Source organism: Pseudochaenichthys georgianus, chromosome 14 (assembly GCF_902827115.2).
Source record: "Pseudochaenichthys georgianus chromosome 14, fPseGeo1.2, whole genome shotgun sequence".
Classification (NCBI taxonomy): Eukaryota; Metazoa; Chordata; class Actinopteri; order Perciformes; family Channichthyidae; genus Pseudochaenichthys; species Pseudochaenichthys georgianus.
In genome coordinates this window covers 35,789,408-35,814,417 of record NC_047516.1, presented here as the reverse complement: position 1 = coordinate 35,814,417, position 25,010 = coordinate 35,789,408, and the positions used below count along the sequence as shown (strand labels likewise).

At 42.3% G+C, this 25,010-nt stretch overlaps 1 protein-coding gene across 4 annotated transcripts in view; it reads right to left on the bottom strand.

The window, feature by feature from the left end:
* Window positions 1-25,010, bottom strand: part of gramd1ba (GRAM domain containing 1Ba) — a 44,366-nt gene that overhangs the window by 2,811 nt on the left and 16,545 nt on the right. For 2 of the 4 annotated variants that reach the window (XM_034098315.2, XM_071205479.1), the window contains exons 2-17: window positions 23,532-23,775; window positions 20,457-20,477; window positions 14,496-14,580; window positions 13,233-13,336; window positions 12,777-12,872; window positions 12,447-12,527; window positions 10,046-10,161; window positions 9,184-9,352; window positions 7,150-7,324; window positions 6,855-6,998; window positions 4,449-4,567; window positions 4,222-4,364; window positions 3,786-3,889; window positions 2,346-2,591; window positions 2,131-2,218; window positions 1,064-1,171 (exon numbers count right to left, since the gene is read on the bottom strand). In XM_034098315.2, the coding sequence (XP_033954206.1) occupies window positions 1,064-1,171; window positions 2,131-2,218; window positions 2,346-2,591; window positions 3,786-3,889; window positions 4,222-4,364; window positions 4,449-4,567; window positions 6,855-6,998; window positions 7,150-7,324; window positions 9,184-9,352; window positions 10,046-10,161; window positions 12,447-12,527; window positions 12,777-12,872; window positions 13,233-13,336; window positions 14,496-14,580; window positions 20,457-20,477; window positions 23,532-23,775 (2,043 nt within the window). Of the gene's footprint in view, window positions 1-1,063; window positions 1,172-2,130; window positions 2,219-2,345; window positions 2,592-3,785; window positions 3,890-4,221; window positions 4,365-4,448; window positions 4,568-6,854; window positions 6,999-7,149; window positions 7,325-9,183; window positions 9,353-10,045; window positions 10,162-12,446; window positions 12,528-12,776; window positions 12,873-13,232; window positions 13,337-14,495; window positions 14,581-15,172; window positions 15,984-20,456; window positions 20,478-23,531; window positions 23,776-25,010 lie in introns of those variants that run through there. The other 2 variants (XM_034098318.2, XM_071205480.1) reach the window with 2 other exon arrangements.

Here is a 25,010-nt window from a genome sequence, read left to right as displayed (position 1 = left end):
AGGTACATTTGAGAAACCGGCTCGAGATCGCTAGAATTTGAAAATACACAACCGGAGAAAATCTGCCACTTCCTTATAGAGCCCCTCCTCCATTGTGCCCCGATGGAAGGCTGACAGGCAGGTAGGCCATCCAGTTACTTTAGCCGACCCGGCTAAACGGATTGGTTGTACTTTTTACAGTACTACGGCTTCTACAGATGACATTTTTTTAATGGATTTTTTGTCAAAGCACTTCAGATATTCATTGCTATCGGGATGTTAAGAGCATTCCATGGAATATAACAAAAAGTGTATCTCGAGCCGGTTTCTCAAACTTACCTACCCCACCTTTAACAAAAGAAAGAAGAAATGACCGTCTGAGGAGGAGCCAGAAAGGGCCAGATGGAGGATGTAAAAAACCTGATCGATTAAAATTGAAATGAGGCTGAAGCAACATTTGGAGATTCGGCATGGCATCACTTATTAGCTGCGCTCTCACTGGTATCTCTTCACAAACAGGCCCTTATGTTAAGGGTCTGGCTCCATCTTATCAAAGAGCTAATAACACCCTGTTACTCGAGCACTGTGGTCACAGAATGCATTGTTCCTTGTTGTTCATAGAGTCTCCAAAAGTACAATGGCCAGAGCGTTCAGCTATGGAGCTCCTGTTCCTGCGTGCGACCGGGGGGGGGCACCCTCCCAGCAGTTACTGTGTGCGCCGGCTGAAGACTCTCCTCTTTGATACAGCTTAACGTTAGGGCTGGCTCAGGCTTTCCTGGAACCCTAGTCATTCTGGTATACTGCAAACTGCTGGTGACTTGCAATGGGCTTCTCTCTCAACACATGGGATGTGATGCTGGTGTGTGTGTGTGTGTGTGTGTGTGTGTGTGTGTGTGTGTGTGTGTGTGTGTGTGTGTGTGTGTGTGTGTGTGTGTGTGTGTGTGTGTGTGTGTGTGTGTGTGTGTGTGTGTGTGTGTGTGTGTGTGTGTGTGTACCTTTGCATTCCAAGCATCTGAAGCAACACAATAATGCACACACATGCATAACCAGAGAAAGTGATTCCTTTCCCTGTGTCCATGTCTACCTTTCATCAGCTCTCAGTCCCTGCGAGGCCGCGAGTCTCTGAGTGGTGTACTCCAGCATCCACAGCTTGTAGAACAGCATGACGTTGAGGACCACCAGCAGTACCAGGCTACACAGGGAGAAGGAGAGAAGACACAGACTGTGAAACAGAGCCTCCTCTTCCACATCACATGCCTTGCTGAACGGAACAGGGCCATGGCAGGAATAGAAATACCTTAGAGAGATCCTATGGGATGCAATTAAAGACAAGAACAGAGAGAACAGGGGGATTACAAAAGAATGAAACAAAACAAAAATAAAGAAGAAAGACAGACAACATCCTCAAATGTTCCTGGTAGATTATTGCAGTTACCATGAGATGTGATCGAATGCAAATATCAACCCTGACAGACATTGGGTTGGCTTAGTGGAAGTAACGTTCTGCCAAATGACAGACGATTCATTGACATACATTCAGATCAGTGCTTCTCAAAGTGTGGTCCGCGGACCACTGGTGGTCCGTGAGCGCCCCCTAGTGGTCCGTGAGTATATTGGTAACATTTCACATTTGAAATACATTTATTTATTTAAGTTTTCCGCACTCTCGCCGGAATATCTCCGCAATGGAGCGAGCTTAAGTTTCACTTTCGATTGCATGATATAGCCCAGATAAACACCTTCATCACACATTTTGCCACTTGCTTGTACCATTTTCAAGCGATTTGTAAAAAACGATGTGTTTTTGGATATTTGTGGAGTTAGGTGGTCCGCGAGTGTTTTTTTATTGGTTAAGTGGTCCTTGGTATGAAAAAGTTTGAGAAACACTGATTCAGATGATCAACCACTCGTTATCATCAAGTATTTAATCAAGAAAAAATGACTTTCTGTTTTTGCACAAAGCAATTGGAAGGGCATTTGGTCCAAACAGGGGACAGAAAAGTGATTGCAGTCTTAATCGTAAAAGCATGTATTGATCAGTAAATGGAAAACATTTATTTTGGAGATGATTGCAGTTGGAGTTTTCTGTCGGTCATATGTTATGAAACATTGGTCTGTCACCAAACAGGGACAATACATGCTGTAACTCACACAAGGCCGATGAGAAGCAGGAGCTTGGAGAAGTTGTAGAGTGCAAAACCGCCTGGAGAGTCAGGTATGTGTCTGGTCTGTGTGGAACCTACCGGAGAATGCAAAAAACAGAAATAAATAAATTCAGATTGTCATGTGTTGACTTTTTTCTCTGAAATGCACAAGGAGGCCACATTTCTTATGTTGTCATGTCAGTTCTACAGTGCTTCACTGACCACAGATCAGCTGGTGGCCTCTGAAGGGCTGGCCTGCCACGTGTTTGGTGAGGTGGATGTCTTCGTCCTCCTCGTTCTCAGGAGTGCTGACGGGGCTCAAAGCCTTGTCCATGTTCCCCGGAGCTCTGAGGTGATGGACTAGTATCCGTTTCCTCCGGCGGCTGGTACACATCCTCAGAGCCTTGGTTTTAGGTGACTGTCTGTGAGGTTCCATCAACATCACATCCAGCTTACTCAGCGCCAGCTCTAGAAGAAACACACCAGAGAGAGAACGAGAGGTTAAGGTTTCAGTGAGAGTCGGTATTGGGTTCAGTTTATTTAGAAAACGATTTGACCATTTCTTCTGGCAAAATAAGCTGCAATTTGCCTTGAGTCACATGACTTAAACTCAACCAGATGAATCATTATGACTTTTGTCAACTTTACACAGTCATAAAAAGCGACATGCCAAAACATTTTCCTCTTCCCTCCCCCATACTCTGTAGCTCTTTCACATTCAAACATCGAACTAGCTAAATATCTACTTTCTATGTATTTATTAATCGTTTATTTGGCAGGGACCATACACAGTAACGAACACTTAAAACATTCAAATGTATGAAGCGTAACAGTGCCAGATTTAGCTTTGAGCTCATTTCCATCCGCAGTCCCTCACATAACACATTTAAGAACATTACATTTTACAAACATAGCAAAAACAAAATACATGATATGCAAAAGGTGCAAAGGAGCAAGAGCAGCATACACAAGTATTTACCACATGGCAGTACAATCTAGCAGCAACGACATATAACGTGCAAGAGACGATACAAGAGCTGCATAAAGTGAAGAGGAGATGCCCTTGTGTTAAAGTGCATTTAGCGGTGAGTGCACGTCTGGTTGTTTCTCAACCTTTCTTTGAGTTGACCTTTGAAGCTATTGAGAGTGGGACTATCCCGTATCTCAGCTGGGAGGCTGTTCCACAACGAGCTGTCTTTAATTAGAGGACATTTTGTCCAAAAGTGGTCCGTCTGCGGTGGACCTCACAGTCTCCTCTGGTTTCTGACCTAGTGCAGCGTCCAGTGTCTTTTTTGTGAATGAATTCCCATAAGGGAGGGGGGGGGGGGGGGGGGGGGCATGTAAACATTTATAGATAAAACACATACTTTTAAAAGACTTAAAATTGTCAAAGCTCAAGAAATTGTGTTTTTCAAGGATGGTACAGTGGTGGTATGAATGTGGCTTTCTGTCAAACACCTGGATAGCTCTCTTGCACAGCTGTTCTATTGGTTTATAACAAACATTTCCTTAAAATCAGCTTAAAGAAAAAAGCCAAATTGACCAAAATATACTTACTATACAGTCAGCACCAGTGTTGACCACAAGCACAATACAAAGGGATAAGACGAAGGTTCAAAAAGACCAGAGTTATTTGTAACATCTTGTTTGTGTTGTGCTAACCTAAGTGTCTGAAGTACTCGTTCAGCCCGCTCCAGAAGTTCCTCTCAATGAAGCCCTTGACAAGCCCCCATGGGTGCTTCCTGTACCGAAGCTCTGTTGACACCCTGCAGGATACACACACACACACACACACACACACACACACACACACACACACACACACACACACACACACACACACACACACACACACACACACACACACACACACACACACACACACACACACACACACACACACACACACACACACACACACACACACACACACACATGTATTATAGCATTTCTGCGTGTTCTAAAATATTCACCTGAAATGGATCACAGTGAAAGTGCTTTAGTTTTGTTGTGATGCATTAACTCAGCACTTGGCCCTTGAGGGAAACACACTTCTCTTTGTCGTGAAACACATAATGAGAGTAAATCTTTTCAGTACCTAAGACGACACCTGTTCTTGGCTACTCTGGTGAGCATGTAGCGGTTGAGGGTGTAGAAGTAGTCGTGGTAGGGAACATCGTGGGCGATCACCTCTGCATCGATGATGTAGCACTCGCTCTCCTGGCTGGCCTTGTACAGAGTCTGAAGTCACACAGCACACATTTTCACGATGAATAAAGCATTCCAGTGAGACCTTCAGGGACTAGGCTGCTCCTCAGTCCTCACCTGTGTCTCAGTGACCGTGGCTGTCTTTGGAGCCAGGGGATTGTTCAGGGCGATGGTGTACATGATCTCTTTTGACTGGTTACCGTCCTCCTCTGTCCTCCACGTGTGATACACCACATCTGCAGGAGAACATCTGACAATTAAACTTCAAAGGACCCTGAGAAGTGTTTGAGCACAGCTACATATCTAATCTATCTGTTTTGTTTGTATGATAAAAACACGCACCTTTCACCTCACACACTTCGGCTGATGAACAGTCAGTTGTAGAATTACACAGAAAAACTCTTTAAAATCAGCTTAAAAAATATAGAAGGTCACGATTTCTCAATCACGGTTCACATCACGACTGAGCACAATATGCCATTTCATATTTAGAAAAACAGAGGGCTTGTAGTCGTTTAAAGAGATGTAAGTTCAGCCCTAACAATGCATTCCTTCATGTTTCACTTTTACGGTACTTATTTTGATGCAGACCATTTTTTTTAAATGGGTAATTATGTTATATCAAATCAAATATAACCAGCAATCTGGGGTATTTCTTAAAACATCTTTGTTTCAATATGTTATCTTTTTGCTGCATTCATTGCCTACGATAGAAACACAAGCATCAACATCACGATAAGGGAAGCGGAGACGGCCCTGTTCCGAGCCAACAAAGACACACAGCAGAAATACAGCATTGAAGGGTTGGAGCTGAAAGCTGGCATCAATAAGGGAAAGGGGTAGCATTAGTAAAGACTGAGGAGCTATCACTTAAGATTTGTTGGAAAATTTCCAGAATATCACAGGCTAAAATGCAGGGGCATCACATCTGTTTATTTCAGCTCAGTTTTAGCAAAACAACCGTAATACAATCTCCCCCATTGGCAACAAAGCCCAGTCAGTCTGAAGTGGTAATCTTCTTCTCTTGTTCTCACCAGAGCACTGAAGGGCTGTATGTTCAGCCCCTACCCACATCCACAACTCTACCCCAACATGGAGATCATTCTGTAGATTGTGGATTTCCTTAACATCACTCGCCAGTTTAAAAGGAAACAAAAGAAAAAATCCCATGCCAAGTTCTCGTCTTTACTTTCACAGAGTGGCAATAAAAAGCATTCTGACTGGAAACATTACAAACATAGGATGTGCACGGCCCAGGACACGAGGGCTCCTGGTAGACAGGGTATGTTGGGACCAATCTGCATGGCATCAGTGATAATAGTTTTTTTTAGTGGCTATCTCAAATCCCAAGAGAGGTATTTAAAGAACCAACCCCAGCAACAACCTTTCACCCCACTTCCTTCTGCTAAACAATGTAGAAGTTTCGGCAGTCGAACCATCAGACTAGAGAGCAGCTTCATTTCAGAGTCAGACTACCCCTGAAGTAATCCTCAGTACTCATTACACAAAGTTTGGTTTTGTGATTTCGTATTTCGTAAAGGGAATATGGAATTGTGAATTTCGCACGAAGATGGCCCCGAACCACACACGAAGGCAACATTTACATTACATTTAAGACATACAACTGCAACGAAAGTACCAAAAACAATTATGTTGCAGTACTATGATACTGTACTGATATCTTCAGACTTTGTTCTTTACTTTATCCGTCTTTATATGTAGAAAATATTACGTTTTCTCCGTAATTTTGTTTCCATAACAACAACAACTTCCTGTCAACTGTCCTTCAAAATAATATATTATATCCTTTTTAGTTTCACAGTAACACAAATTGGGTTATTTACATAATATGTTTACATGATTTTGTTTTGCAATAAAACAACCCGATGGACACACGATAAAGGAAATGTTCAAATTCGGCTGTGATCGTAGCAACATCGGGCCGTTCGTGAGGGCATCTTAAGCCATCGTATGACCGCTGGTGGAGTTTCTCAGGCTCCGGCAGCAACTTCGTGAGCGGTGGCAAAATCTTTGGCATGCCAAAAAATTGCCGAAGGACCTTGCGAAGGTTCATTTTCGTGTTGAATTCGTGTGTCAACTTTGCCCTTCGTAAGGCCACCGTGAGGGCATCTTGTTATCATCGGTGCCATCGGGCATTCGCCCCGATCAGAGTGAGGGTGAATGCACCGATGATAACACGAAGATGACACGACTTGACAAGATGCCCTCACGAGTGCCTTACGAAGTTGCCGCTCACGAAGTTGCTGCCGGAGCCAAAACTCCACCGGCGGTCATACGATGGCTTAGATGCCCTCACGAATGGCCCGATGTTGCTACGATCACAGCCGAATTTGAACATTTCCTTTATCGTGTGTCCATCGGGTGTCAATTTCGGGACAGTGTGACGGGGGCTTTATGAAGAACTGAGGCCCTTCCTTTTGTTTAGGTTGTTGACTTTTTTGTAACTTCAGATTCTGTCTTGATGCAATAGCGTGACACTGGTGGAGATGCCCCTGACTTTACCTGAGAACCTCCTCTGCTCCCGAAAGTCCCTCATGAAGTCAGACTCAGTGAAGAGTAAGTCATACATCTTGTCCACACCAAACTTGTACACTTCGTTGATGAACTGCCGGCCACCCAGGTCCTCGTGGAAAGCCTGGACCTCACCTGCATAAACAATATTTCTGTGTGAGACTACGGTTCAAACTAATCAGATAAACATATGAGAAATGGACTTTGATAGAGAGAAAACCCTGGGACTGAACTGTCTGAAGTGCTTTGTTGATTTCTTTTTACGAGGCAGGGTGAAATGACTCACCTTCATCATGCGTGTCGGATGAGTCGCTTAATTCGGTGGGCAGGTCCTCGTTCTCGTTGAGGTCCAGCGGCTGCAAAGGGGCGGTGTTGTCGAGGTTCTCGGGTAGGGGAAGGGTCAGGAAGTCTGCGTCAGGTAAGGGGCTGGTTACGTCCTCCACGGGGGCCGGGTCACACTGCTAGACCAGGGGAAGAGAACATGATCAACCAGTGATACTGAAGAGTAAAAGCACATCACACTTATTTATAAAGCTTCAGTATTCCAGTCCATGAAGTTGGGGAACTCAAAAGAGATAGATCAACATTTAAAAAAGGGTAACAATTCTCAAACTCCGATAGAGCAGACCCACCGAGTAAATGATACAAGAGAATTCATTGGCTGAGCAACTGTCATGATGACACTGATCTTCATGAGTAAACTGTAATCTGCGCTTTCCTTTGAAGCACTTCCTTCCTACTGTATGTGCACTAACAACATGATACATCCACATTGTTGAAATGTAATAGTATAACAAATGTTTTATGCAAACCCTTCATGTGTCGTAATCAGTGTTGGGACTAACGCGTTACAAAGTAACGCGTTACTGTAACGCCGTTATTGTTGGCAGTAACTAGTACTCTAACGCATTACTTTTTAAATTCAGTAACTCGGTTACCGTTACTACATGGTGCGTTACTCCGTTACTGCGTTAGTTTTTGTATATAGTCAACAGCCAGGCGAACAGAGATGAGAACTGTACTTAAGTACAGTACTTGAGTAAATGTACTTAGATACTTCCTGTGTCACATGCGGAGACGGGCTGTGGGCGTGTTTGTGTTGTTTACTAACAAGACTATCATGGCGGCGGCGGAGCTCAAGTCTAGTTTCTCCACCTGGAGATATTCTCACTATTTCACTTTTGTCGAGCACAAAGAAAAGAACGTTTTAGTTAAATGTAAGTTGTGTCCTGGCGGGTCAAAGAGCCTATCTACTGCCCAAACCAGTCATTCAAATCTCTTAAAACATCTGCAGAAACAACATGCTGGGACGAATCTAGGAGCTAAGACCACAGAGACTCAGCCGACGCCACTCCACCTGCACCTGCACCTCAGCAACAGCGGCTGGATTTTAACCAAGGGACTGCTAGCCAGGGAAAAGTCGATAAAGCCATTGCACGGTATGTTGTAGAACACATGCAGGCTATTGCTACAGTGGAGTCACCCGCTTTCAGGGAGCTAGTTAGCATGATAGCATGTCCGGGCGGCACACGGCATATGGGACGGAAAACTTTTTCCAACTACCTGGAGAAAGAATATACAACAATGTAAAGCCAGCTAATATTGATGCTATCCAGATTGCATATAATGCATGTCAAGTTGATCAACAGATTGTATTATTCTCCAATGCAATAACAGTACTGAAATGAAGGCTATAAGGGCATTAATATAATGGGAGCCCTTTTTTTAAGTAACTAAAACGTTACTTTTCACAGTAACGCATTACTTTTTGGTGTAAGTAATCAGTAAAGTAACTGAGTTACTTTTGAAATGAAGTAACTAGTAATGGTAACTAGTTACTGGTTTTTAGTAACTAGCACAACACTGGTCGTAATGCAGTATTATCATTTCGGTTAAAACAGTACAGCAGTGGAACATGTGCTTTGCATTCATCATTGTGCCGATAATGAGGACACATTGAGAACTTATGTAATGTGTGATGATGGTTCATTATGATGGCACAGTTTTACAAAATCCTATTTATTTATGTCACTCAGACTCCTTGGGGGCTTTATCAAGACTTCTATGAAATAAAAGGCAACCACATTATTATCTCTTATAGCAATTACTGCTCTGATTATTCTAATCAGAAGTCTCCACTGTCAGTATAGTCTCCCAGACACCAACTTGACATGCATGTTTTTTGTCTATTCCTTAATTTGGCTTCGCTGTAGATAATAGCTATTTAACTTTCTTGTGTGTTTTAGAAGTGCCCAAAGATACAATGTTTGCTATCTCCCACAGTACGAACACAGTTGTGCGGGGAGTCCCGTGCACTCACAGGTTCTGGGGGCTCCGTGCTGGGCAGCTCCGGGGGGCTGATTTCGGGGAAGGGTCTGTGAGGCACGAGGGGGCTCACATCGGGCTTGGCCTCGGGGTTCTTGCTGAGATTGTTGCTGGTGTCGTGGCTCTGCTCGATGTTCTCCTCCACAGGAAGCTCCTCACAGTACCTGCACCATGGAGACGGACAGCAGCTGTAGGTCAAGGTTACCAGCTTGCTGCACACTGCCCGCACTGGGCTGCACACATGCATGGTGTGATGGGGGTGTCATGGTTTTAATTGACTTATTGTCCTGCAAGATGGACATCAAATATTTTGACTGTTTGGATCCCTGATGACTATTTCAGTTGTAAATAATAAAAAACACATAGAAACTCTGCTACTTATTTCTTAGTCCGGCTTACCTGTGTATCACCGTGTTTTTTTCATTTGTATGTATCCCTTGTTCTGTATCACCAAAACTACATAATATTAGGGTACTGGTTTAATTTGCAGAATATTTCACCATCTTCCTAAACTTGAAACCTTAATTGTATGACTCCTAGTTCATTGGAGTTGTCAAATGGCACATTTAAATACACAATTGGTCTTTAAACTTTTTTCTTTCTACCAATGTGGTATTCTTTTAGTGAATCACTCATAACCATTACCAACCATTACCATATAACATCACCCAATTGATAATAATACATTCCCTAATACTTAACGAGTAAGAAAGAAAGCTGTCATGTCAGACTCAAATCAATTGTAATGTTCATAATAACATAACTATGTGTTTACACCAGAATATTTCTTACCATAACTGCAGGAAATGGAACACATGGTGGATGCATCATGTTTGAATGGTTGTGTTAAAACTCACCCCATGGTGTTGAAGTCTTCATCAGGAGGGACATAGTCCTCATCATCACTGGTCAGACCCAGTTCATTACCATAGCACTGATGGACAAAGTGCCACAGCTCTTTGGGACATAAAGGCTGAGAAAGAAGTGAGAGGGGAGAGGAAGAGACTGAAATACATGTCACTCTCTGAGCTTGTCAAAACAGAACTTGGGTCGCAGATAACTATGAAACATTTTTAAAAATCTCAATTTATGATAGTAAATAAAGTGCAGGGGTGTAATGTGGTCCATGTGGTATTTGGCAGAAGTGGAATTTGAAATCATAAATGTTGAAAACCAACCAATTCTCACTTCCAAAGCCTCAATTACTGAAACGTTGTTGAGTTATAATACACTGAACGCAACACTTTTGTTTTTGCTCCCATTTTTCATGAGGTGAACTCAAAGATCTAAAACATTTTCTATATACACAAAATAACCATTTCTCTCAAATATTGTTCACAAATCTGAAGAAATGTGTGATAGTGAGCACTTCTCCTTTCCCGAGATAATCCATCCCACCTCACAGGTGTGGCATATCAAGATGCTGATTAGACAGCATGATTATTGCACAGGTGTGCCTTAGGCTGGCCACAATAAAAGGCCACTCTGAAATTTTGAGGGAGCGTGCAATTGGCATGCTGACAGCAGGAATGTCCACCAGAGCTGCTGCCCGTGAATTGAATGTTCATTTCTCTACCATAAGCCGTCTCCAAAGGCGTTTCAGAGAGTTTGGCAGTACATCCAACCGGCCTCACAACCGCAGACCACGTATAACCACACCAGCCCAGGACCTCCACATGCAGCATGTTCACCTCCAAGATCGTCTGAGACCAGCCACTCGGACAGCTGCTGCAACAATCGGTTTGCATAACCAAAGAATATCTGCACAAACTGTCAGAAACCGTCTCAGGGAAGCTCATCTGCATGCTCGTCGTCCTCATCGGGGTCTCGACCTGACTCCGGTTCGTCGTCGTAACCGACTTGAGTGGGCAAATGCTCACATTCGATGGCATCTGGCACGTTGGAGAGGTGTTCTCTTCACGGATGAATCCCGGTTTTCACTGTTCAGGGCAGATGGCAGACAGCGTGTGTGGCGTCGTGTGGGTGAGCGGTTTTCTGATGTCAATGTTGTGAATCGAGTGGCCCATGGTGGTGGTGGGGTTAGGGTATGGGCAGGCGTATGTTATGGACGACGAACACAGGTGCATTTTATTGATGGCATTGTGAATGCACAGAGATACCGTGACGAGATCCTGAGGCCCATTGTTGTGCCATTCATCCACGACCATCACCTCATGTTGCAGCATGATAATGCACGGCCCCATGTTGCAAGGATCTGTACACAATTCCTGGAGGCTGAAAACATCCCAGTTCTTGCATGGCCAGCATACTCACCGGACATGTCACCCATTGAGCATGTTTGGGATGCTCTGGATCGGCGTATACGACAGCGTGTTCCAGTTCCTGCCAATATCCAGCAACTTGGCACAGCCATTGAAGAGGAGTGGACCAACATTCCACAGGCCACAATCAACAACCTGATCAACTCTATGCGAAGGAGATGTGTTGCACTGCGTGAGGCAAATGGTGGTCACACCAGATACTGACTGGTTTTCGGACCCCCCCAGACCCCCCCAATAAAGCAAAACTGCACGTTTCAGAGTGGCCTTTTATTGTGGCCAGCCTAAGGCACACCTGTGCAATAATCGTGCTGTCTAATCAGCATCTTGATATGCCACACCTATGAGGTGGGATGGATTATCTCGGCAAAGGAGAAGTGCTCACTATCACAGATTGTTTCAGATTTGTGAACAATATTTGAGAGAAATGGTTATTTTGTGTATATAGAAAATGTTTTAGATCTTTGAGTTCATCTCATGAAAAATGGGAGCAAAAACAAAAGTGTTGCATTTATATTTTTGTTTAGTGTATATTAAAGGTAGAGTAGGTAATCCACTTCAGAAACACTTGTTGTTATATTCCATGGAATGCTCTTAACATCCCGATAGAAATGAATACATTAAATGCTTTGACAATAAATACATTAAAAAAAGTCATCTCTGGAAGCCGTGGCGCTGTAAAAAGCACGACCAATCATCTGAGCGGGCCCGGCTAAAGTAACTGGATGGCCTACCTGCCTGTCAGCCTTCCATCTGTGCACAAACTTATCTCGTGCCCTCATTGGTCATGTGCGCGTTCATGTGTGTTGGAGGAGGGGCTCTGTGAGGAAGTCTGAAGGAAGGGGCAGATTTTTCCCGGTTGTGTATTTTCAAATTCTAGCGCACTCGAGCTGGTTTCTCCATTCTTACCCACCCTACCTTTAAGTGATAAACATTAGCAGCACGCCCCCCTGAACAATGACAGCGTGGGTGGTCTCACCTTCTCCAGGAGAGCGTTCTGCCACAGTCTGAACATCATCATGTACGTCCGGTCCCTCGCCCCGAAAGAGCTGAAAAAGTGCTGAACGAAGAGTACAGGCAGTAAACAGTGAGAATACAGATGGATGAATTCATGGAAAAGTATTTTGAAGAAGTCGTTTTTTTATCATTTGTATTATTTGGAACACTGAAAACCTGTCTGACAAAAGGCTGAATCTTCTTTTTACTGCTAATGCCTATTCTTTATTGGTAAGAATGCCTCTTACATATAAAATGATTTTTTTATGAGATTGTACAGTAGTGAATAATAAAGGTATGGATGAGGAAGTACCTTGTCGTTGTCGGTGCAGAGCTGGATGGCGTTGGGGATGAGGCGGGCCGTCTTCTCCTTGGTCATGGAGCAGATGTCCTTCAGTCGCACCATCAGCTTGAGAGGAAAGAGCAGATATCATGTATCAGTTAATACCTTTTACCACCCAAGTCACTTTTCTAAGCTCTAATCATGTCTTTCTGTTGAATCATTTTCATACCAACATGTGTCTCTCCTCCAAATATATGTTTTAAGACTCAGCCTTAATTATATACAGTAACAAATGGACAGAGGAAAAGTGCTGCATGCTTATGTTGAAATTGTGATAAAAATATATTTTTGTGAAACTAATTATCTAGGATTTGTTTTCGTGTTTATGGCCAAAACAAAGTCAATACCAATATTTTCCAATCCATTCTTTACAGTATTGTACAGCCCCTACGAGCTCGATATGAACAGTGAGAGGCGTGTCCTCACCAGAGTTTCCCATCGGAAGATGTTGCTGTAGAAACAAATCCAGTTCTCGGAGAGGTAGAGGCGTCCCTGCAGGAGGATGTCTCGCTGCAGGGCACAGGAGTAGTCTGGAAGGAGTTAAAGGTCAAAGGTCAACGAAAGACAACTGTGTTTTAAAACAGACCTCTACCATTGAGCTGGGAGCTTAGGGAGCTTAGGGAGCATGGGAGCGCAATCACGAGTCCATAGCATTGAAAAGCAAAGGATAATGTTATTGACTAAGAGGTCATGTGGAAAGGATGAAGGCAGGATGTCAGCAGTTGAGGCCATGGGAGCAACACCTTTTCAATATTTGTCATCTTTGCTATTGAAGTACATTTGAGTGTATCAGTGCAGACGAGCACTTTCAAAGACTGTAAGCCTCTCAGACAAAGTTTGTAGAAATATGCTCCCTCACCCACCCCCCACCCCCCCTTTGCTTAGTTGCTCTCCATTGCTTTAAGCCTATGGGACGTGATAACATTATTTGATAGACCACAAGTTCCCAACCTTTTTCCTCAAAGGACCCTTAAAGGTGAGGTAGGTAATTTTGGAGAAACCAGCTGGAGTGCGCTAGAATTTGAAAATACACAGCCGGAAAAAATCTGCCACTTCCTTATAGAGCCCCTCCTCCAACACACGAACGCGCACATGACCAATGAGGGCACGAGATAAGTTTGTGCCCAGATGGAAGGCTGACAGGCAGGTAGGCCATCCAGTTACTTTAGCCGGGCCGGCTCAGATGATTGGTCGTGCTTTTTACAGCGCCACGGCTTCCACAGATGACTTTTCTTTATGTATTTTTTGTCAAAGCACTTCAGATATTCATTGCTATCGGGATGTTAAGAACATTCCATGGAATATAACAAAAAGTGTATCTCGAGCCGGTTTCTCAAACTTACCTACCCCACCTTTAAGTAGATAAAAACCCTGACGTGGTGACATAGTTTCATGAATACTCCATATTATGTTCAATGCATAGCAATAAAACACAACAACTTACACTCTTTAAAGTAAAGCCAGGTATTCAATGCAGTAGGTCTGTGTAAAACAAGCCATTTTAGATTCATTTTGGGCAGATTTATCTTTTTAGAGAAGTGGCAACACAGTCAAATTCCGTTAAAACTATTTTATCTTCAAACTATATATATTTTCGATTTCTTCTTTTGATAATGTATTGATAATGTGATATTGTTGAACTTCCATTATAGCGACCCTGACGCAGTTTGATGCCTGCTTCAGACTCACCCACGATGAGGCGTTCAGTGTCCGGCAGCTGCTTGAAGAGCTTCCTGAAGTCCTCATTGCGCTGCTTGTAGGTTGGACTCAATACCTACGGAGACAAAATACATGTTTATATACTGACAGTGTATACATATCATATACTCCTACAGTGCCAAAAATGGAACTAATGGCACTCGTGTCAATTTTCTAGTAAACAAATGTTGAATGGATTGCCATTTACACTCATGGTCCCCAGATGATGTACCCTGCTGGACTTTTCAATCTTGCGTCAATAACTTTGAGGACTGTTGTGATTGCCAGTTTGACCTAATCACACTGTGGAGTGATATACTCAAAAGGGACTACAATAGACTGGTCCTTCCTGAGGCGAAATCTGCAATTCATCAACAAGTCTGATCAAAGCAAAGCATGAACCGGCTGCTTCTGAATGAACTGCACCGATCAGTCAGGAGAGGACCAGAGGCACCGAGGCCGAGAGAAAGAGCTGGATTCTAAACATGTGCATACCATGAGACTCATTACTTGTTCTGATTTCAAACTGCCAGAAGTTGAGGTCACTTTTGGTCAAATTTGACACAGTTTTCAAAAACTACGCCACAGATTTTCAATACATTCACTTTTTACAAATGACATATTTTTCACCAGTCCTTCTGATTTTTGGTTGTGATCCATTGACTTACAGCAGGGACCCGCTCTGAGGCCCAGTTCCACTGCTGCCACTGGGCCGGCCCCCCCGCCTCACACTCTGAGTCTCTGTCCCAGTCTGAGTCCAGGGCTGACACACTCTGAGTCTGCACTGGAGTCATCATCCTTCTTTTTATTCTCCTTTTGTCTTGTCTCCAGTTATTGTCCTTTTGGCAACTTGTTTTATCTGTGACTGCTTTCCTTTCCTTCATATTGTTCTGTTTACATATATCAAAAGCAGTGGATCGAGTCCACACACACACGCACGCACACGCACGCACGCACGCACGCACACACACACACACACACACACACACACACACACACACACACACTATAACAACGATGTATTAGGGTACAGGATGGAAAGCAAAATGACGACCCCCTTCTTATACTATCCTTCTTTAATGTGCATTCTTCATGTTGCACACAAACCCAACATATGTTCTCAGGAAGAGGCTCAAGTATCCAAAAGGAGAAGCAGACTTTGTAAAAGATGATGAAGTATTATGAAGTCAATTAATTCCAAAAGCATTGCTGGTGGTCTCAGAATAAGGCAGGAGGTTCTTTGTCCATGACGTTCTGCTGGATCTCACACACTGTAGATCGTTATCATCAGAGCAAGGATCAGCCTGGCTGCAGGAGGAACTCTTCTCTCTGTGCAGAAGGTTCTCTTCTTCACGTTAGTCCATCCGCACCATAACTCCACACACACTACTGATGTCCAACTTAAAAACAACTGGTAGAAAAAAGAAGAGGTACGACTGGAGCAACATGTGGATACATAACCCTGAGGGTCCTCCTCAGAGTGAGCTGTGTGACAGCGCTGAGGGTTTGGAAGCAGGAGGAGCCAGAGTGAGTGTGTTATTGGTCTAAGAAGTGAAAGAAGAGAAAGAGGGCAGGGGGGGGGAGGTCCTACACGGGTCTGGGTTTACTCAAGTTCATCTGGAGAGTGTGTGCGTGTGCTTATGAGTATTTGTTTACCATTGCCCAGTCGCTGCATGGTTTCACTACTCTCCTGTTATTGTTTATTTTTCTCTAAATACTCCTTTGGCCTGTCAGTATAAAGCAGACTGTGTCCCACGGCAACCACAACAACAGGAAGTGTAGGAATCAATGCACTTCCTCCATGTGTGTGTGTGTGTGTGTGTGTGTGTGTGTGTGTGTGTGTGTGTGTGTGTGTGTGTGTGTGTGTGTGTGTGTGTGTGTGTGTGTGTGTGTGTGTGTGTGTGTGTGTGTGTGTGTGTGTGTGTGTGTGTGTGTGTGGTCTAGCATTACTATACTTGTGGGGACCTAAATCTGTTTACACTCGCCTCCCTTATGGGGACAAAATGGAAGTCCCCATAAGGGGAATCATTCATTTTAGGGTGAAGACTTGGTTAGGGTTAGGGTTAGGCATGTGTTGGTTATGGTTCAGTTTAGGATAAGTCTCCAGGAAATGCATGTAAGTCAATGTAATGTCCTCTGAAGTGATGTATACATGGTATGTGTGTGTAGGTGTGTGTGTATGTGTAGTTGTAGGAAATTCTGATATTGTGGGAAAACTTAGAAAATACAATGTTGTGTTACATTTTAGGTTGAAAAAATGTTGAAACTCCACATTATGTTGATAAAAATACATCATGACTGGTGGCTTTATGTTGATGCTAAATCATATTTTCAGTAAATAATAAAGGTAATGTCATGGAGACCGTAAAGGGAAACATTTGACACAAGCCAAAGTTACTTTCAAAGCTTGAATACAATAGAATTATAAGTGCTTCCTGTACTCCCCCATTGATTAGGGTGACTCATAGCACCATTAAGCACATTGAGGCTGCCGCTGTCTGTTCCTCCTTGGAGATGTTGCTGTAACAATGGACTCATCATTTTTCCTGCGGTTAAACTGGAGATTCCTTTAGCTCAATTTGGAAGCTGACAACTTTTCACCATTGTAGTATAAAAAGATCTTTCTGCTATGTTTTGGTCGTAAACAAACTACTGTATAGCCTGGGCCTCAGTGAACTGGACATTGATACATCTTGTCCAGGAGCAGGTATGTGGATTGTGGTTCTTTCTATTCTTACAAAAGCAAACACTCTTAAAGAGGCCCTATTGTGCTTTTTGTAATTGTCCCTTTCCTGTAGTGTGTTATATACAGGAGGTTTATGTGCATTTAGGTCTACAAATACAAAAATCCCTCCAGAGGGAGCTTCCTATTTAGTACCTCTTCTCATGAAATGATTGTCACAACGTGATTTATTCAATCTTGACACGTTATTAATTAACCTCTTCCAAACATATCACAGTGAAACTTAAATGGGAATAAAAGAGAGGAATTTGTCTGAAAACTAAATTATTCCAACGTTATGGGCAACCGTGTCTTTGAATAAAGGACTGCATTATCAACAGCAATTAGCCTGAAGACTCTGAGCCCATACCCCATTGAAGTGGTCACAAGGGAAAGGGCAACTCAGGGTAACAGTAATAAGAAAGAGCAAACATGTCCCACACGCTGCAGAGAAAGAGACACACTGTGAGACACAGGCCGTTCTGCCTCAGTCAGCTGCAGTTTGACACTGGTCAGCTGTACAATGTCGCTTTTTGTCCGTTTTGTGTGGATTTTCTGCTGAGGCCGAACTATGGTGAGGGTGAACTATGACCCAGGCATAGAATGGAAGCCTGAGAAAAACTCTCCCACACACAAATACAGTGTGGCCAGCGACAGACACACACAGAAGTACGCACGAATTATGAAGAAAGATTCACACACATAGGGGAAAAACATCACAAGCAAACGTCTTTTTACTGGGAATTAAAGCAAAGCAACCTCATGGATGAAATCCTGCTACAGCTTTGTGTGATAACTGTAAACAACTAAATACACAACCAAAATATAACAGGTTGTCTCTGTTTCAAATGCAGATTCTATTATTCTCTGTATCTTATCATTCATTTCCACCCGCCTTCTCTGAAAGGGGAAATGCACAACTCATCATGCCAACAGCCAGTTGGGTGTTTCTCTGTCCTATAGTATGTCATATAGTTTTTGTGCATGTGAATGGTCTGCAAAGGCTAGACGTTTTTCTCCCACCCCCTGAAACACCTCCATTACACTCCTTTGTTTACTTCCATAACATAGTGACATCACTATGTAACAATTGCGCTTCTATTGGGTAGCGCAACATATTGTACGTGATCGGCTAAGGTGCGTGACATCTAGGTGGACCAATCACAACAGAGCCGGCCAGCTAACCAATCAGAGCAGACTGGGCTCTGGTTTCAGACAGAGGGTGAAAAGAGGTGCTGCAGCACAGGCAGTATGAGAACAATAAAGAGCTTTTTGGACATTAAAGCATGGAGATGTGCTCTAAACGCATGTGTCTCTAAGACCATATCACAGAGGTGGGGACTCGAGTCACATGACTTGACTCGAGTTGGGCTCGAGTCGCATATTTTTGGACTTGAGACTTGCTTGACTAACATTGATAAAAGACTTAAACTTGATTTAAAACGAAAAAAGGCTGGTATTTTCATTTTTTGGTTCAAACGAAAAATCAAATTAACAAAACGTACCCGGGGTCAGTGTATGTTTTGAAATGAGGTTGTCTCGTTATTCAGACAACAAAAATGGAAAAACGGAAAAACGGCTTTGGTTTCCGTTTTTTAGTTTTAAATAAAAAACGAAAAAACGGAAAAAGGCTGGTATTTCCGTTTTTTGTCTTTTGGTTTAAAAGAAAAATAAAACTGACAAAAAGTCCAATTGTTTTTCTTTATTAAACACGTAAACGGAAGAGCGTCTGAGAGGCGTTTATGCTTTTTGCTTTTTACCTTACTAAATGGTCAAATGACTCAAATCGTCATTTGAGCGCGGGACGGGGCGAAACTCACGGAAGTGATTTCAAAACAAAAGCACTCGTTTGCTAAAATCACACTTTGAATCACGACAGCAACCTGCTGAAGGACCGGTGATTATTATAAACAAGGGGAATTTAGCGATCAGAACAAAAACGGCCAAGACACATATTGAGCCCAGAAAATGGATGTTAAGGGCTGTAAATATAATAAGCCTATGTCTAAAATGGACAACATTGTTAGGAGATTTAAACTATAGCCTACAGCGATTCTGCACTGCGGTCACTCCGCCGTCTCTCGCGGTTGTTTTTCAAATCAGCTGCTCTTCATTGTTCCTGCTATATTTGACGAGTGATACAAATATGTTTTACCACAAGTTCTTAAGGAAACTGACACTGTTGGACTCGGTTCTAGTTTGACTTCTACCAGAAATAAAATGAAGTACTTTTGCTGTGTACTTTGTGAGTAATCCTCTGTCAAAGTCCCCTCCATAGTACATAATGAATGTTTTTCTATCTTTGATGAATGATACAAATATAATTTCGCCATGAATTCTTAATGAAATTGATACTGTTTGACTTTGTATTAGTCTACTACTTACAATACATTGAAGTACTTTTACTGCGTATTGTTTGAGGAATACTCTGTCAAAGTCCCCTGCTGAGAACAAAATCAAGCCACTTCTGCTAAGTTTGATGAGGGAATTATTTTTTGTTGCCATTAGTTCTTCGTGAGATTGATCCTGTTGGACTCAGTACTACTGAAACTACCCCCACAATACTATGAAGTGCATCATTCCTTGATTTATTGTAAAATGAATTCGAACTTTTGTATCTGTTATGATGATAAACTGAAGCCATTTCAAAATTAACCCAATTTAGTGAGTTTTAAAGGAACAAATGAAATGATTTGAAAATGATATCTATGTAGGCGCTGACGCTGTTGGCGGTTCTAGTGTTAACAGACATTTAAATTAAATATGTGTAGGTAATGGCAAATGCCATATATGATTTTCTTACCTGGAATTCTGCCTTTTTGAACAGACTTGTTGAGTCCTCGCTATATTGTCTGCAGTTCTGGGGTTAATATGAATCTAATATGATTGTCATCGGTCTAAATTAGATTTCAAATGATTAACTGTGTATGTAATGAAGATCATAGTGTGGGTTGAATCCATTTTCATAACCACTGTCTTTGAACTGATTTAAATGCGGAAACTGGGCTTATTCATCAGAATGTTGTATGACTTGACTTGACTTGCTTGACCTGAGCAATGACTTGACTTGCTTGACTTGCTTGACTCTCACCACAGTGACTTGGGACTTGCTTGATACTTGTAGCTCAAGACTTGAGACTTGCTCATGACTTACTCCCACATCTGCCATATCATAATAACAAACATCACATCAGAAAAAGGTTGACAGTAGAAGAAACAAAGGAACTTACATTGTACCAGCTTGGACTTTTCTGTTGTCACAGGGAAGCATGGTGGAGGTGTTGGGGAAGGGAGAAGAGAAAAGGAGAAAGAACTTCATTAATACAATCATTCATAGTAATACATCCTCAACAGTGTCATTAATGCAAAATAACATTTCAAACGTCTACCTGAGTTCCTTAAAGCACATAATAGAGTTGGATTTACAGAGTTTAAAGCCTGACTAAGACATCCAGCTGTTTACAGTGAGATTGGGCCTTTATAATATCCTAACCAATTACACATATGGGCCACAATGAGGCAGTGTTACCTTGCAGAAATAAACGCAAACATGTGCATTTCTTACAGCTATTACATTCAGGGACAAAGAAAAAATGTAAACATGCATCCTTATCCCAAACAGGACTCACAGACACCGACCCAAAAGGCCTTTTCATTTGTAGGAATCATCAAAAATAACAAAACAACAGTATCAAAATGTACAAAACACACGGTGTGTATCTCACACTTACATACTGCTTGTATAAGTTGCGTAAAACAGTGACAGCCGTAGCAGGAAACTAAGTAGACTTTTACTTTACTTATTCAAAGGTTGGCTGACACATTTCAGCTCTGTGACAGACTCTTTGAAATAAGCAGAAGAAATCAAACAATATTCAGACATGTTTAGGCAACTGGAGTTGTAGGATAGCTAGCTCAGCTGGTGTGTCCCAGACATAATGAGTTCCAGGAGAAATAAAAGATCCAGAAAAGAATCGTGCTTACTTTAGTATGCCGCTGGTGAGACTATTGCATGCATGAGAAGGAAAGAAAGAAGTCCATTCAAAACATAAAAGAGACATGGCAAAAGGATGAATTAAAAGAGTCCATGGCTTTATGTGGTAATCAAAATAACTAATACATTGGAAGTCAGTGCAAGATTTGAAGAAAACAAAACAACAACTAAAGGTGATGTCCTTGGATAGGAAATCGAAATGGAAAATGACAGTTGCGTATAGATGAGTTATGCAGTCATGATCAATAATGTGAATCTGGGTTTGTGTGGGTGTGTTCTGTTCTGTAAAAAGACAACAATCAGCTTCAAGTAGTTGTTTTACATTACTCACAGAAGAAGCATTACATGACAGCAATTTTGGTTTTCAAAGTGTTAGTCTGTTACTTCACCTCAGCTAATATCTGATAAGAGAGGAAGCTCATTAAAGTTCTGTATGCGGTACAATACAATATTTCAAATAATAGTAACACCTAGTATCCCAATGTGCCATTCAGAATATAAAACAGATTATGTTTGGACCACACGAGGGCCATGATGCTGTGTCCTAACATCTGAGGATGTTTCCAAGGTAAGCAATGATTTCTAGATAAAGATATGAACAATTGTTGGAAATCCTTATTGTGATGTTATGACTTAGATCATAGATATAGACCTTTGTATCATGACTATCTGCATGAACCCAGCAGTGTGTGTACTGCTGCAGTGAGCTAAGTCCTCAAGGACACACTACAAGTGAGAGCTTACAGAAAGATGACATGTTCCAATACTCAGAGTCACGTAGGATAACAGGCTGTATGCATCCTGATTATCTAACCATATCAGTGGCGGACTCTACAGCTCTACAGTATTCGGTCTCTGATGTTGTTGTACATGTAGTGTCGTGTAATGTAGTGAAGTACTTTAACTGAAGTACGATTCTGAGGTATTTATAGTAATACTTTACCTGAGTATTTTCGATTTATGACTTTTGATCTGACATTCCACACTACCGGAGTCCGACCCCAACAGCAGCTCAATAACAGTCCAGAACAGCACATCACAAAGAAACACGACAGAATCTACTGGTGTCCTTCCTCCTGTTACATGCTGTAAGGTGACCAAAGTCCCTGTCTATCCACATTGTGAACAGTTCAGCACACTAAGTGTGTCTGAGTGAGGCTCACATAGAGAAGTAAGCTATCCAGCTTTGCTAGTTCATACCAACAAACACAACACGTTCTTATTCAACCAACAAGCAAATCAACCAGCACCAGCCAATTCAGATTATGATCTTACTAATGTTTGTGTTTTGGATACAACATTTTACTATAGATATTGTTTCCATGTTTAAATGGTAGTGCCAAAATATATTATTTCTTATAGATTTTACAAGGGCAAAGTTTCTTTGTGCCCATCTTGCCCATCTGTACGTGTTAACATGGTGGATCCTGGTTCACTTAACCTGTTAGGCCCCGAGCCTGTTTTTCAGGTCTCAGGCTCGAACATGACATTCCCAGAACAAATGACCATATCTTCTAAAAGGGTTAAATTAATAATCTTTTTCTCAAAGTAATGATAAACCTGTGAGTTGGATGTAGAAAAGTCAGATTCAATATAGATGTTTGTTATTTTAAAGAAAATTCAGATTGAACATAGTAAAAAACTGTAAATTATAGTGTCCGTCCAAAACATATGTTGTACTTATAGTGAAAACTACCCTTGGATGATGGGTTAGTAGACTACAAACTTTAGGAATCTAAAGTACAACATATAATAAGTACCCTGTATCAAGATTGATGCAAAACAAGTGACATTTGACCTTTTTAGACAGATTTTCGCTAAGGGGTCATTTAGATGCTTCTTATGAGACTTGTGTTTTGTTTTGGTAAAAATAGTTTGTATCGTCAGTTAGCCGAGATTATTCCCGTTAATCTGGTATAACACATCAATAGGTTCTTAAATATTAAGATCCCCTGAGACACAGTGTCGTGAAAAAACCCAGGGTCCCCGCCGACGGGGACCTTGGGGTTAAGTGGTATACCTTTGACATCAGTCAGGAACACATACAGTACATGTCAACCCTTGGTAGATCATCTGCATGTAAGATCATTATGAGTTTCATTTTGTGCCATCAATCTACACCTACATCACCATAATCACTGCACTGTAGCAATGACCTATTTACTTTGTTACTTTAAGAGAATACTTCTAGCTAAAAAGTAATGACAATATTGTTGCAGTAATGCCAACCTCTCTTGACTTGGAGTAATGCTTTGTGTCAGCAAACTAAAGCACATCTTGGTTAAGCCAATGTCGGCCTCTGTCTGCTCACCTTGGAGTTCTTGCCCCCGCTGCGGCTGCTGCTGTTGGTGGGGTGGAGGGCCTGGGAGGTGGAGCGTTGGTGCTGGATGGTCTGCTCAGTGGTGGGCGAGCGGTCCAAGGCCTGGTCTGAGGAGCCCTTCTCCACCATGCTGCTGTCAGCATCGGGGCTCAGCTGGGGCGTGGAGGTGCGGGAACGCTTTCGCAGCACAGGAGAGCAGGCTGGGGTGCTCCGGTCCGAGGTGGCAGTGGTAGTACTGAAAAAGAGAGAGACACTTTGAAGCTTGGATTTTGGAATTACTACGGGACATCCGCAAGGGTCACCACGAGTGAAGTGAATTAGTTGACTGAGGTTTGGGAGCAGGTCCACGCCTAAATCACACCTCTAAACATGCTGAGCTACCAGGTCAACACTTCCTGCGTTGTTTGTCTCTTATCACGACCCAACTTCTTTTTCCCTTCAATTCATCCATTACTTTTCCTATTTGATTATTACCCACATCCCTACATCCTTCCATTCCTCCCTCCCTTCATTCATTCATCCACGGAAAAAACTGAAACATTGACTAATTAAATGTATTAAGTCAACAGATTTCACATAACTTCATTAGGTTAGTTGAAAGAAATAATATTACGTTTGTATAACATATATTAGGTTCAACTTAATAGTATTGCTTTCATCTAACCTCACACAGTTATGTTAAATCTGGTGAAATAATTCATTTAATTAAAGTTAACGTTTCAGTTTTGCCAGTGTCCCTTCATTCATCCCTCCAAATATTCCCCTATCCCTTCCTCCCTACAGCCCTAACTACTTCCCTTTGATCATTCCTCCCTTCCTCCCTCCCTCCCTATATCCATTTGTTCCATTCATTCCTCCATCATCTGAACATACCTTCACCGCTTCTTCCTTTCTGCCCTTTTGTCTCTGCCTGGACTTCAGTCCGTCCTCCAGACCTGCCAACAGACACATCCCTGATTCTTCTTCACCGCTTCCCCTTCCATCAGTGCTTAACATTCAATACCTTCTGTAGTTAAATCTTTAACCCACATATCGTTGTGACCTGGTCCTTATAGGGTTTATATCTACCAACTGATATTCAGTATTGATGCCAACAGAATGAAAGAGCTCTCAGCTGTATTCATCTTCGGCCTCTTTGTGAAACAGTCACATCATTAAGTCTCAAGCAGACAGTTGCTAATGTACACACCCAGCAGGAACAAAGCAGCATTAGTTTCCGTCTGTGGTGCATGATGTTAGTGTCCACCTGTAAGGGCACAATTCACTATACTTTAAGCTCTGTTATGGGGTTATGTTATCCGTCTTTTAAGCTAACTTTCCTTTAAAGGTGGGGTAGGTAAGTTTGAGAAACCGGCTCGAGATCGCTAGAATTTGAAAATACACAACCGGAGAAAATCTGCCACTTCCTCACAGAGCCCCTCCTCCAACACACACGAACGCGCACATGACCAACGAGGGCACGAGATCAGT